The 14,418-nt window shown below is 44.4% G+C and overlaps 1 protein-coding gene across 1 annotated transcript in view; it reads right to left on the bottom strand.

The window, feature by feature from the left end:
* Positions 1-14,418, bottom strand: part of TMEM50A (transmembrane protein 50A) — a 113,182-nt gene that overhangs the window by 81,294 nt on the left and 17,470 nt on the right. The window contains exons 2-3 of the mRNA XM_069622700.1: positions 13,560-13,663; positions 11,346-11,458 (exon numbers count right to left, since the gene is read on the bottom strand). Of these exons, the coding sequence (XP_069478801.1) occupies positions 11,346-11,458; positions 13,560-13,652 (206 nt within the window). The 5' untranslated portion in view covers positions 13,653-13,663. The remainder of the gene's footprint in view (positions 1-11,345; positions 11,459-13,559; positions 13,664-14,418) is intronic.

Here is a 14,418-nt window from a genome sequence, read left to right as displayed (position 1 = left end):
TCGCCATTGAGCCCATGACGGACAACGTCAGGGATCAGCATACCCGCAAGGGAATATGCCTACAAGACACGCCGGAAATCATCTCACAATACACCGACTATGTACTCTTGTATGTCAGAAACCCATCCATACATCTAGACCCGATCATCCGCGACATAACCAAAATAGGCACATACTGGAGCTTCACCATGAACTATTCCAAATCAGAAATGTTTCCACTTACGGTGGCAACCCAGCAGCCGTCATGTGAATTCCCCCTACGCTGGTCCTCGGGTGGCATCAAGTACCTGGGGGTTCAAGTATCACTATCCAAATCCTCCCTGTTGGCAGATAACTATGCGACTACGGCACAGCTCATAGAATCAAAAATGGAACGATGGTGCAACCTTCCACTATCTCTCGCGGGAAAACTATCCCTAATAAAAATGATAGTGGTCCCCAAGCTCCTCTATGTCTTTGCCAATGTCCAGGTATGGCCAGGGAAGCAATATTTCAAGAATCCCCACTCGGCATGCGCCCAATTCCTCTGGCACTCCAGCGCGGTCCGCAAGAAGTGGCAACATATGACCCTTCCCTATGAAAAGGGCGGCTTCGCAGCCCCAGACTTAACATTGTATTGGATCGTGGCACAGGCCCAACACGCCACACTCGCATCCGCCCCCACGTGAAACTAGAGAAACTGGCGGGAGAGGGATCCCTAATATTGCATCGCACATTTCAAACTGATGTCCCAGCGGACCCTGTGGCTGCCACCATCAGGGCATGGAACAGGCTATTGCACTCGCGACAGGAGCATCGCCCATACTATAAGTGGCTCCCCAGCTGGCAATTCCCGGGACTCTCCCCCACACACGATAGACACCTCCTACAACATTGGACGGACCTGGGCTATCGAGCATTAACAGATCTATAGCCAGATGGTAAATTCATCACCCCACAGACATGGCGCCCTGAGCACTCCGATTCGCAGCTAGAGCTGGTACAATACTTCAGACTAAGAGCGGCAGTCCGAGTAATGTGGCCCTCCTATCCAGACAAGCCCCCGAACTCACTTGAGATCCAATACAAAGCCAACTCGGCTGGCGGCAAGGGCATAACATTCGCTCTGTATAAAATGCTGTTGGGAAAATCAGGAAATGCACCCCTCAAACCACACGAGGACTGGGCGGGGGAGCTGGGATTGGAAATTACTCAAGGTAAGTGGAAACAAATGTGTGCCCACAAGCGTAATGTTTCCCTCAATGCTAGATTCAGGTGCATACAATACAAACTCCTTAACATATTATATTACACACCACATAAAGCAGCGAAATTCACACGCACCCTGATCCACACCTGCCCGAAATGCAGATCCGAAGGGGCAGACCATATCCATATGTTCTGGTCCTGCAATGCGCTTGGGGCGTTTTGGACAGAAGTGACGAAAGCACTCTCAGAGATAATTGGAACCCTGGTGGACCCCGACCCACTAGCCTTGCTGTTTGGAATATGGTCCGGGGATGATGCAAAAAAAAAAAAAAAGTCTACGTTTTTTAATATAAGCGCCATAGTCGCCAAAAAATGTATATTGCAATGTTGGAAGCGCCGCTCCCTCCCCCCCCCCCCTACATTCGTAATGTGGTTGAAATCCCTCACTTGGACACAAGCGTGCGAAGAGGAATACATTGGCTCCCTCCCCACGACATCTCGCCCCAAAAATGTGTGGACTGAGTTTTGCAGCTACCTGAATAACAGAGACAGTGTCGAGTGGAGATCCACCCCATCGCCAAGCCTGCTTGGAGCCCCCCGACTCCTGAACACTGCACGCTCTATCGTGCTGACAGCTCCCTCCCCCCCCCCCACTGTGTACTGCTCAAACAATTGTAAAGGTTTATTGACAATGAGACACTGTAGTTCCTTTCTGTCTCTGCGTAATGCATGTTGTACCTGTCGCAACTTCCTGTCAATAAATAAGTTTGGAAAAAAACAAAAGTGTAAACGTGGAGTGGCGAACACATTCAAACCCATGGACTGCCTTTGCTCACAGAGTGCAAGGAGGTACTTGTGAGAGCACCAGGTTCCGAATGGTGTCACAGATGGCCTTACGAATACCCAGAATCCAGATAAAGGTTCAAGGGTTCCATTTGGTAGAACTCTAATGAAGCGGAAGCTTGATGATAGTTCTACTGCATTCCATCATCTGTTTTAATTTGCTGAATTCATCGATTTTGTGGGCAGGGGGTCCACTCCCAAACCCCCCCCCCCCCCATCACAGCTATTTACAACCTATTCCCCACACCCCTCATATCCCTTAACCACCCACCCACCCCACACAATATTTTTCGATTAGGAAAAACAAAAACAAGAAAATCGCCAGCAAAAAGCCCAACAAAAATATAACGACGATGAATGATAATCGCACGCTTGATGATGCATGAATAAAATATGCCGCAATAAGGGCTGTCCGTCTGTCGTCTACAATAGGCTTCACACCTCCCCAACACAGACTCCGCTTTTCCCCTGGGTTGGAAACTAGAGATCAGTAATGCCTACTATCTAGAATTCTGACATGAGGTTGAGGCCTTGAGGCCATACTCATGCTATGATTTCGTAGGGGAGAAACTATCCTAACAGTTCTCGGAGGTGGCTGGTTTCAATATAATCTGATGCTTTTTCAAATGTCCAGTTCCTTGTACTGGACACTTCTATACCCTTGTGATCCTGTTCCTGACATTGCTTTCCTCACTTCACTATTCCACTACCTTCTTCTCCTTTCCTTCCATCTCTACACTCCCTCTTTCTGTCCCTCTGATGGTCACACAAACTCCTACTATCCCGCACTCTCCAGTTGTCTTCTCTCCTCCCCTCCCACTGCCATTCACTCCCTTCATGCTCTCATACACTCCTCTTACTCATTTATTCTCCTACTCTAACCCTCTCGCACATATCCCACCAACCACGCATGCACTTTTCTACACAGGTACCACTCTCTCTCTCTCTCTCTCACAGCCAATACCGCACTTTTTAACAATCGCTCCCATAGTCTCCTCCATGATCCTTTCCAACGGTCTTCCTCCGTCTGTTTTTTGGTCCGCTCCCTCTCCACCTGCCATCACCCAAACAATCCACACTTAGCACTTCATTTCTTCCCTTTTTAGAGGGCCAATTCCTTTCTTCCGACTCTCCATCCCCACCCTCCATTGAGCGAGGTGCTCACATACTTCTAGGGACCAACCTATACCAGTCTTTTCCCTATGGACTGGCTCATACCGGGGAAAAGCTTGAAAAAGGTTTAAGCTCCGCTCCTTTCCCAAAATGGCTTAATTAACATTCTATCATGGCCGCTTGACAAGCTGCTGGTCTGGCGTATGGTTTTCTTTCTCATGAGTAAGATAGTTCGTTTTCTGGAGCATGGGATTTCTGGGATTTGTAGTCCTGTAAAGAAAACGACCATGCCCAGAATGGGGTATGGCCAGCATTGGGTGATTGATAGTGTTACCCCATCACTTGTAACAAGGCACATAAAGGAGGGCAGAAACTGGGGTCCTCCCAACTCCCTCACGCTGCGGAAGAACTGATGGGAAAAAAGCTCTGGTAGGCCTTCTGCCCCAGTTTGTCACAGGGGATAGGGACCCCTCTCAAAGTCAAGTCCTTGACCCTGTCGCAGTGGGTAAAAAGAGGAAATCAATAGTATGAGTACTCCAAAATGAGCACCAAAGATTCACCGTAAATCAAACGCAATGGCCACAGAAAATGGAAACAATGACTGCGCCGGGGTTCCATGTGCCTATGGTAGAGGATGATGTTCCAAAGGGAAGGTGTTTTATGAAAGTCTTCAAAATTCATAGTGAACGGTGATGAATTTAAGGACGACGTCACTGTTTTTTCACCAACAAACAATATTTCGGGGGTTAATATACAAAATGACCAAAAGAGTTTACCTTCATCTTGTAACCTGAACTCTTTTGTCTCAGAACATTTAAGGTACTTGTACAGCCCAACACAAGTGACAGGAGTACATAATACTGCGACGAGGAGGCCCACGACAGATGCAAGGGAAAAGAACCAGCAACGTTCTAGATGTCTGGCTGCGAAGCAAACCGGCCTGAAAATAAGAAGAGAAACTACAATATAGAAAAAGAGGTTCTAGTGGTTGTGGAAGCAGTAGAGAGAAGTGGTAGGGGAATCAGTGGCAGTATCCGCAATGATCGTAGTAGATCCTGTGGAGGAGTGAAAAGGGAAAGCAGAAGCCATGTAACACAACAGAAACAAAACGGCAGCAGAAAGGGAGCAGGAGACCCGTGTGCACTATTTGACAGTGCAAGAGAGAGGAGGAAGTGAAAGGGACGAGAGGGTAGACTTGTGAACTACTGCCAAAAAGAAGAGGCAACCCCTCTCACAGCTCAAGTGCTGGCAGAAACCAGGGCTTGGGAGAGTGGTGGCACTTCCGTTTTGTGTGGCACAGCCAACACACTGATCTGCTGACTCGAGGCGGGCAGACAGTGCTGACCGGGTCAGTAGGACTCTGATGGATCCACTGCTGCTACGGGAGATGCAGCACAACAGCGTGTTGGAGAATGCAAGCCTCTTCCTAGAGTGTTGGCAGCGAGTGACAAAAGACTGTGCACGGCCATGAACGAGAAGGACAGAGAGCGAAAGTCCATTCCTGAGGAACTTCACCGCCTGTCTGCCTGTCGGTGACTAGCAGAGTGGGAGTCCCGCACCGACAGAGGCGTTGCAGGAGAGAAGCAGCAAGGCGGCAAAGAAGCGGAATCAACAGGAAAGAAAACAGTATGCTCGGGCGATGGAGGGCTGGTTACCAGGTAAAGGCAACAGAAGAGCAACCTTGCTAGAGCGAGGACCGAAGACTCTGGCAAACAAGCCCAGTGAAGCTGTCCAGTATAAAATTGGAAACCTTTTGAGGCTGGCGAACCAGACCTGGGCAGTGAGCCCTGGCTGGGAGGAATTAAGGGGAGGTACCAAGTTCTCTTTATTATAAAAGGAAGAGTTGGACCTCAGAAAAAGGAGAACACTATCTTGTTCTTATCTCAGGGATCAGAGAACATAACATGAAAAGTACTTGGTAGGAGAATACCAAGTCTGCCAGAATATTAAGTGGGTCAAAGCGGAACCCCCCACTTGACCAAAGAGGTAAATGGGGTAGACAAATAAACAGATTCCCTGCGCTACCAGTCCATATCCGCCTGGAAACCACCATAGGAAGTTGAGAATGAAAGGAATAAAACACTGTCAGATAGGAGAAATATATGACAATTGTGGGGGCTGGTGCACATCGTGGAGGCCTGTGACTGCGTGGAAAGGACGGCAGGAAGCAACTAGGACAAAGGTTGCTGAAGACCTAAACAGGCGTTGAGAGGAACGGAAACAAAGACCAGGGAAGAGCTTGTTCCCCTGGCCCACCAAGACCAGGAAAGGGTTTGTTCCCCTGGCACACCAAGTCCAGGAAAGGGTTTGTTCCCCTGGCATTTACTGAATAAAGAAGAACACGCAGGGATCACTAAGCCAAATGAGCAGTGAGGCAACATTAGTAGAAGAAAGGCTGCAAGAAGCAAGTCCCCTTATTTGATTTTCCCTTGTAGTAGTTTTGGTAGTATTAGAATGCGAGGGTCAGATTAGGGTTTTGACACAGGACTGTGGACATTCATTTGGTCATCCAGACAACTGTTTCATTAGTTAGCTTTGTTAAGGCAGGGAATCCCCTCAGAGTTCAGACTGAGGAATTTGGTGCACCCGTTTTATTATTTAAATTAAAGTACTGTGGACCAAGCCAAGCAGTGTCTGACTCCTTACTCGGACGCCTCACAGAACTGTCAATTAAACGTTATTGCATGGGAGATGATGAAACAGCTTGCCTAGATAAACTACATATATTTCCTTTTACCAATTCTAGACTTTCAACTGACTTCTCATTTTCCAAATGGTTTAACAGGAGTGGCAATAAAATGTGCGCAACTGAAGGGCATGCAGGTGATGAAAGTAGAATGCAGAAAAGTTTAAAATGGGATCAACTCAGTGGTTTCAGCCTGTAACATCTACAGGGGAGGGGTTCATGAACAGTGATGAGGATAATTTGAAAAAGCATGGTCACAACTGACTAACGTAGATGCAAGTCTAGGAGCAGGACAGATCATTGAAGACTTAATAAGTATCACACAAACCGTGCTAACAATTCTCATATTCAACTTTGACAATTGCAGGTTGGAAGAATGAATGGAGCATCGCCACTGGAGAAGTGTAAAATTACCTGAATCCATGATCCACAATGACATCAAACATCAGTCCCAGTCTGAGGTGTTGAATGACGAATTGGGAGTCCCAGATCCGTTGTGGTACTGGAGAAACCTGCAGATTTCCAATGGAATTACGTCATGGACACAGTGAGTTGTTCCTTCCGAGAGTATGGGTCTGTTTGAGTGATGTGGGCTCCAACAGACCTGGTAAAGCCAGGGATCTGGGCAAGTCGCATATAGGACGGGATGATCCATTGAGAGGTCTTGAAAACACCAGTTCCAGGAGGAGAGGATTGCTATGTGGTGAGCATTCTCAATATGAAGTCAGACTTCCGAAACAACTGGAAATTATGGATCAGAGAACAGCTACAAAGTATGGAGAAAGTGATGCCAGGCTGTATAGCAACTGTTGAAGGTCAGAACTGTTGGAAAGAAAGTGCTTAAGTTTGATGCCGAATGAAAATCAAATGTTTCTCTGACATGATAGCTGTGTGCATCCAAAGGAAAAGTTAGAACTGGACGTGAGCTTTACGTTATGGACGACGACAGAGCAACATGCTCTGTTCTGGCCTGCAGAACTGAAATACGAAGTACATCTAGAATTAAAAGAAATTCAATGGATCTGCTATTGTCCACTACCACTTTAGTAATCTGTTTTAACTTTTACCCGAGGTGCAGAGACTGTCAAACAAAAACAAAAAAAAGGAACTACATGAATTGCAAGCTACATTTAATCATGAGAAGAATGCTTTTGGAGATCACAAATTAAAGAGTCACCCTTTGTACCGCACTTCATGTATTGTGTCAGCAAGATGCTAAAAATACCCAATCCATATAAATGGATAATAATTACAGCAATAGTAGTCATTTTTTCAATTTCTCACTCGGTTGGTCGTGATGCTGCTGCAAAAGCCTTGAGAATGCTTTTCAAATTCACAATGAATGGTTGTTGCTCAAGAATATAGAAAGTACATTTATGAATACTAATACATGTTTTATATACAGGTCTGAATAAACGTATAGCAGGATACACGAATGCAAAAAGTCAAAAATTAAATGGTTAGATTAGGGAATAAGGTACGATGACCCCCCCCCACACACACAGATTGCATGCTAAGAAATGAATACGACAAACAAAAAAACAAAATATGCATGGAGGTTGTGCGGCAATCTGTTGACGCAAACTGTTTCTTATCAGCCGCAGGCATACATGAACTATAGACAACACCGCAGCCATAGCTGAAGTCCTAACGTGATGACCACAGCCATGTTTTGGAGAGGTGCAGGTTATTAGATCATATTTGGTGGCACACGCACAAGGGTCCTTAAGGTAATGGAGCATAAGGTTAGACTCTATCCTGGGCGCAGGTTTCCCAGTGACACACTTTGTATCATTAATGTAAACAGCTAAATGGCTCTTTTGTAAAAACCCAATTGAGTAAACCCCCCATCATTACCATGAGATGTATGTGCTCTGTGGAAGAGTGGCACAATTTTGAGGATATCGGGAAAGTTGTCCAGACCATAGCTACACAACTAAAATACATATAGTGTCCATCTTTGCTGCCAGAGGTTGCTTATTGGATGTGGTGAGAAATATGTGTTTGTACAAGAACAGAACTAAAGAGGAGCTTGTGGGTTAAAAATGATACATTCAGCAAACAAACTGGATTTCTAATCATGTGTGCCAGGAAGGATAACTGTAGCTTGTGTGGTAGGTCAGACAGAGGAGGCAAACATGAGGCATAGTCCAACACTGATTTATTAAGTAAAGAAAAACCTGTTCTAGTTCCTACTTCTAAAGTGAGTTCCTGATGCCATAAAATAACAAAAAAGGTGCATGTCAGGGTGTCTCAACCAAAGAATTCAGTCCACCGCCCCAAACCAAAGCTAACCTTACACTGTTCGGTTCTATGAAAAAGTAGGAAAGAAGGATCCTAAGCCGTGGCTTAGTTAAGAGTTTACTTCAACCCGGAAAGTAGTGGCGGCTGGTTTCTAATCTTCACCCCAGAGTTTAACGAGAATCTTGCGTCACAAAACCAAAGAATGTTTTCAAAAGAAAAACGTCTCTCAAAGTTCCTGTTGTGTTCAAAACAATGTCCTCATCCAACCATCGGATGTGATCCTTCTTTAGGGATATGCAGATTTACACCAGGGGTTTCAGCATTCCCAAGTCCAAGAATGTTAGTTCCTGGGCCCTTACTCACGGCGCCCTCGCATAGATGCCGGGCTTCCTCAGTCCGGTTCTCAGTTTCTTTACCTTTCAGTTGTTTGATCCTTTCTTTAGCCCCAGGGGGTCTCTTGGAGGCACTGGCCCGGTTGGTTGCTCGGTTTCATTCACCCCTTCCTGGGTTATACCATCTGTTGGCCCCTTATGGGCTATGGGCTACTCTGGCCCCTTAAACTTATTATGTTTCGTTCACCATGTCCTTGGGTATGCTCTCGGTTTGCCCCCGGTGGGCTGACTTCTCTGGTCCCTTCAGTGGCGTTGACGCCTGTGCTCCTGGATTCTGGTACATGTAGACTGCGGTGGTGGTGCAACGTCCTTGCCTCAGCGGCCCCTCTTTGGCTCGAGGTTCTGCCTTCATCAAATGTACAACATTCTCTGCAGGGGGTCCACCCACCACAGCGTCAGCTTCGTACTGTGCTCTTCCACGAGGCTGCGTTCCCCATTCTAAGGCAGGTGCTCGTTATCGCTCGTTAATCAGAGGCGGGGACGAAGTGATGCAAGAGTCAAGGCATAGTATATGATCCACTTTTTAAAAACCTTTTTGAGCCTGTCAACAGTTTGGATGCATCCATTTCAGTTGCCTTAATGACCAGATAATATTTTTGTTGGGCCCTGAAAGTTCACTTTTGGCTCCTCCTACCCGAATTCAATAGGGCATGCTCCATATTTCCGTCAGTTGCATTTGAGTTTCCTCTATGTTTCATACAGATTGATTAGATAGACTGATTTTCAAAAGTGTATGTTTTGTGTACCGTTTTAATGTATTGCTTATATGTTTTTAATTTTAAATTGTAGACATCCATATATTATAAACAAACAGATAAAGCACATATTTTACATAGGTGTTATGCAAAGGTTCTTTGAAAACCTGTGTTTTTGCAATCCCTTATATTATCTGACAAGGTCACATTAACTACGCCTTATTTAAGCCACAGAGGGGCTCTAGGGTACAGGAATGTAACCTGCTAGGCAATGAATGAACTGGAGACGGTACATGGATGACTCCCCAGTGTCCCACGCCATCCAGTTTCACGCTATCAGAGGTGGATCCTATACCACATTTCCAGTAAAGAAATGTTTGGGCGAAGTTAGTAAGACCTCCCTTCATACCCTTGCACCTCTATGATGCCTCACTCACTACACCCACCTAATGGATCCTCCGCCAGCATGCATTGAAACAAACAAGTAAAGCATTCTGAGTTGCCATCTGCATGTAGAGAGAGCATGGGTAGTACAGAAGCTGCTGCTACAGCACGCGCTGGTTAGAGCGCAACAGGTCTTCTGGCGGTGGCCCATGAGGAAAGGGCAAATTCACTCAATGACAACGGTTCACCTTTTGGGAGACATGGGGGAGACTCAAGCCAGCATCGCAGATCCAGGCACTGGGAACGCCACTTTGAACTGATTTCAAAACAATGGCTCTGTCTTTTCAGGCATCAGCCACCAGAGAACAGCTCGAAACTAGTGAGAACTACCAACCGGATTTTAATAACCGGTCACAATGGGGAACAAAACGCTGAGAGAAAGAGTTACAAAAAAGGGTTAACCAATCACGTGATGACAAGCAACAGGCAGGTGAATACCTGGTCAGCACCATTTTTGGACTATACAAGAGCCCTAGGCTCGGCAGTCAGGGCCATAGACAGGGGTTAAAGACTAGAAAGAGAAGGTGTATGGCTTGAGGCCAAGAGACAGAAGTGTAAAGCCAAGAGCATTGTCTAAACTAGGTCCTTTTCCCACCTTTGCACATGGCTATGAGAGTTTACCCTAGAATCTACCAGGCCAATCTTGCTAAGGGCTACATCTTATATGAGACCAAACGAAGAAGCCAAGACAACTGGCCTAGGATGGTTGTCCAATGAGGATGGTTAGCAATACCACAGCCTGAATAAAGTCCTAGACAAGGGGGAAAAACCTGCCAAAACAGAGTGCATGTTGTTTGCTGGGGATAATGGAGTCAGAGGGAAGATATCCCTGTATAGAGCGTGAGAATATCCACACTGACAAAAACACCCTAAGCAAGCAGTGGTGGTGGTAGTGGTGGGGCGGGGTGTCCATTTCATGGTAGGTGACAAAGAAGCAAAAAGGGCACTACATCCCTATGATCAAGATTGACAAGAAACGTGTAGGGTGCTATATCCAAGAGTCTGCACCTTAGGGAATTCTCTGTCGATCCGTACCTATCTCAACACCTTTACCATAGCATAGTTTCCAAAAGTGCATTAGTTAATGTCGTGGAATGTGGAACCTGGGGTGCTATAGATTCCAGGTCTGACCGATGGATGGGTCCTTCAGGAAGGGAGCTACACTGGAAAGGTATATTGTACCTGCACTCCTGTCTAACCTTCTAAACGTATACCTGTAACAAAGTATATTTCATGTTGTACTAACCTGGTTCTGCGTGCTTCAGGAATCTTTCCTGCTTCGCCTGTTGACCAGCCCACTACACAGTCTTTTTTTTACATTATTTCTAGAGAAATTCCCCCTAAACCTTTAAGAGAAATTTCCAACTACCCCCAAAATATACAACAAAGCAAACTAGCCTGTTAAACGCCAACTCAGAGACTGTGAAACAGACATGGAAACTTTAGGTGGACCTGTACCGCCATCAGATTACAAAGCCACATAGTCTATAAGCAAAAAGTGTAAAGAGAGAACAAAATGTATCATTTTCAATTATGTATATATTTTGATGCTTTTCAGCCCATATCCCCATAAGAGTTTACCCAGATGATAAACTCAGTAAAAGTGCAAAAGTGTGTGTGGGCACGACAGAGTGCTATTGGTTCCATGTCACAGTTAACAGACAACAAATTAGGGTAACATCCTCCTCGCTTTGAAAAGTAGAAACTTCAAAAAGATGCTGGTAAATACAGTGTACTTACATTAAAAATGCGACCGTTGCAATAACACCACATGCATGGTACGAGTGATTGAATTGGTCCATGTGTGGATATTTAACAGCAGCATCTATGATAATCCACCATCCTGTAAAAAACTATTCAGAGAAAACAATGTGAAAGCACACTCACTTCAGTGACATGTGAGAAGGTACAATTGTCTTTCTAAATAATTACAAGTCTACTGCCAAGATTTAAAAATGTTCATGAATTAAGGCAGAAAAAAGGACATAAATCCTACTGCATCTTGAAACGAGCAGAAAGCCAACTATACATCTTTCGGCTTTTTTGCACATTACAACTTAGCACACATTGTTTTATGGAAAGACTGCTTGTTCTCTTTTAGAGGAGCACACGCACCCCTTTCTAGTTGTCTCCATCGTACCCTGATCTTTTCCTCAGCTCCCTCCTCCCCAGTGCCCTGCTCATCTTCTCGATACTTCTTGTGAACCTCTGTTAACCCAAGAAGCCCCTCACCTATACTAATACTACCATCTTAGTCTGAGCCATTCCTACGCATGTTCATCTTCAGCTTGCAGCATATGGACAGTTCCACCACTTTAGCAATAGATTGTGAGAAAGACTCCTCTGCATGGCTATCTGCCTTTTTTTCTAATTGATCACAACACGCTGAAGCACAGAGCCACACTTCGCCTTTTTTTATTCACTTGGGGTCAAGATTCACGCAATCATCTTCCTCTGCAATTCTCCTCTCAATAAATGCTTGCATATTTTCTAGTTTCGATTCTTTGCTTTTTGAACCGTGAATATCTATTTTGTGAAACCACTCATCTTTTAGATGCCATAATAAGGTTATACACTCTTTGCTCAGTTATTAAAATCGAATTTTAACACCGAACACTTTATGACTTCACTAAACCTGAATGATCTAACGTGTCAGCACACCGCCGATATGATCCCTGCAAAACATCCATTTAAGAAAGCAATAACACTTTTCAAGGATTACACCGTTTTTCAATTGCTCAGTGGTCCTCTCCCCTATTCTTTTACGTGAACATGATCTTAGTTCCCAAATGCTTGCGATTAAATGCATGCCCAGCTGAGCTTCAAACAGCCACAATATGTGGAATTATTATTGCGTTCATAACCAGTCTTTTGGGATCACTCCAGGAGGCTTTCCAGAAAGCAAATATATTTATTGGGTTTTAAGAACGCGCCACATTGCGTGTGAGTACAATAACAATCTATAGACAGTAATCTTGAGAGCAAGGGGGAGGCCGAAAAGAGGACTTTTTTTTTTATAAATGTCAAATAACTACTTCTAAATATGAATTCAGCAAGATTCTAGGAAATCGCAAAGCCTAAGCCATGACAACCTGTTGGGCGTCACTGAAGCTAAATTCTGGACAGAATCTTCTTGTACACCCCCTTTTGGGGGTTCCAAGTCTATGGACGGTTTGGCAAAAAGCTGTTTTACTTATATGTCTCAGTTGAAGTTTTTGTTTCCTTCTGCTCTTGGATAAGTTTGTTTTTGCCCCTGCCCGCACCCCCCTCTCCTTTACTGCACTGTATTGGTGGATTTTAGCCATTGCTACAAAATCCATTTAAAAGCCATTTATTGGACCTGCAACTCCTTTGTAAAAAAAGATGGCAATGAGTAAATACATTCATGAATCATTTCTATCTTCGCACCTCTCCTTAACCCTCTGCCTCATGCTTGTAAGCATACTTCTCTTCTAGAAACTTCATTTTATTTTCAATATGATTAGCCTTTTTTGAAAATCCAACAACCGTTACTAGAATTAGTTCACAATTTCTCAATATTATTGTTCCTAGCGCAAAAGAAATAACTTTTTGCCCAAATGACCTTCAGAGTTGAACATTTTCTTAGGCCAGGCTCTGAAAACACAAGATTTGGTGTGCATGCCATTTTGAGGTTGACACAAACTACCAGGCCATAGCTGTGTACACGAAAAATAATATTTCAGAAATCTATAGCGGGGAGGTGCATAGAAACGCGTACATGATTCTATTTGCTTTAGCTATGTTTTTACTATGCACAGCTCCTAAACGTAGTTAAACATTTGATTATTAGTTATAAAGTAAGTATTTCTATAAATGTACTTATTCAATGGCACATTGAAAAGAGATGCAAGATATACAATATGGTAAAACTGCGTTTAGAAACGATTAAAAAAGACGAACTAAACATTGTAAATTTAAGTGTATAGTTTATACCAATACGCCAGCAGCAATGGACGCAACAGTGTTTCGCTTCTCTCCCCAATCAATACATTCGGAGCAGCTCATACGATCCAAAAAGCCCGACATTCTAGGTTTTCCTATAAACAAAAAAAGATAAATATTACAAAACAAATCTATTTATTACCATTATTTAAGAAGTGAGCTTTAAACAATGCAAATTACAATTGAACTTGCTTCAGTGAACTAACCCTTTACAAAGTGAAATAAATCCAGACAAGTAAATAAACAATGAGCACACCTTCTACTAAGGGACAACAATTGAAGGGGGTGCATAATACAGAGGGACCCACAGTAAGGTCAATGTAGAGGTTACAAAGTGCTGGGTGAAGAAGCGAGAAAAAACCGGAAAGGAATTTTGGAAAATGGGAGGGGGCATGGGCGGTAAAGAGATTCAAGGCCGTGCTGTGGATATTGCATTTGAGAAAAGATTTAAGGAGACAGAGTAAAACCAACGATGGCTGTTAAGGCATTCTAGATGTTTGAGGAAAAGTGAATGAAGGGGAGATGGCAGGTATAACAATAGGAGACAAATGGGAAGCAGTAGTTGATGAGCATTGGCGAGAATGTAAGTGTATTTTATTTATTTAGCATTTGTTAGGCGCCTATAAAACAGAATGGTGTTTCCAGGCGCCACAAGGCACAATGGGGAGGGAACAAGGGGAGAAAGAATATTGGCAAAATAAAACAGTAAATACACAAACGTAGTCCTACTAGGCTTTGTGGCATTCAGACGTGCAAGTGCAGTGAGAAGTGCAGGGTAGGGATGGGTTGGAGGGGGTGTGGGAAAAGAGCAAAGAATGGACAAGTGCTGGTGTGGGCCCAGAGGGCAGTC

This window comes from Ambystoma mexicanum, chromosome 11 (assembly GCF_040938575.1).
Source record: "Ambystoma mexicanum isolate Mex_15411 chromosome 11, UKY_AmexF1_1, whole genome shotgun sequence".
Lineage (NCBI taxonomy): Eukaryota > Metazoa > Chordata > Amphibia > Caudata > Ambystomatidae > Ambystoma > Ambystoma mexicanum.
This window is presented reverse-complemented; position numbering and strand designations above follow the sequence as displayed.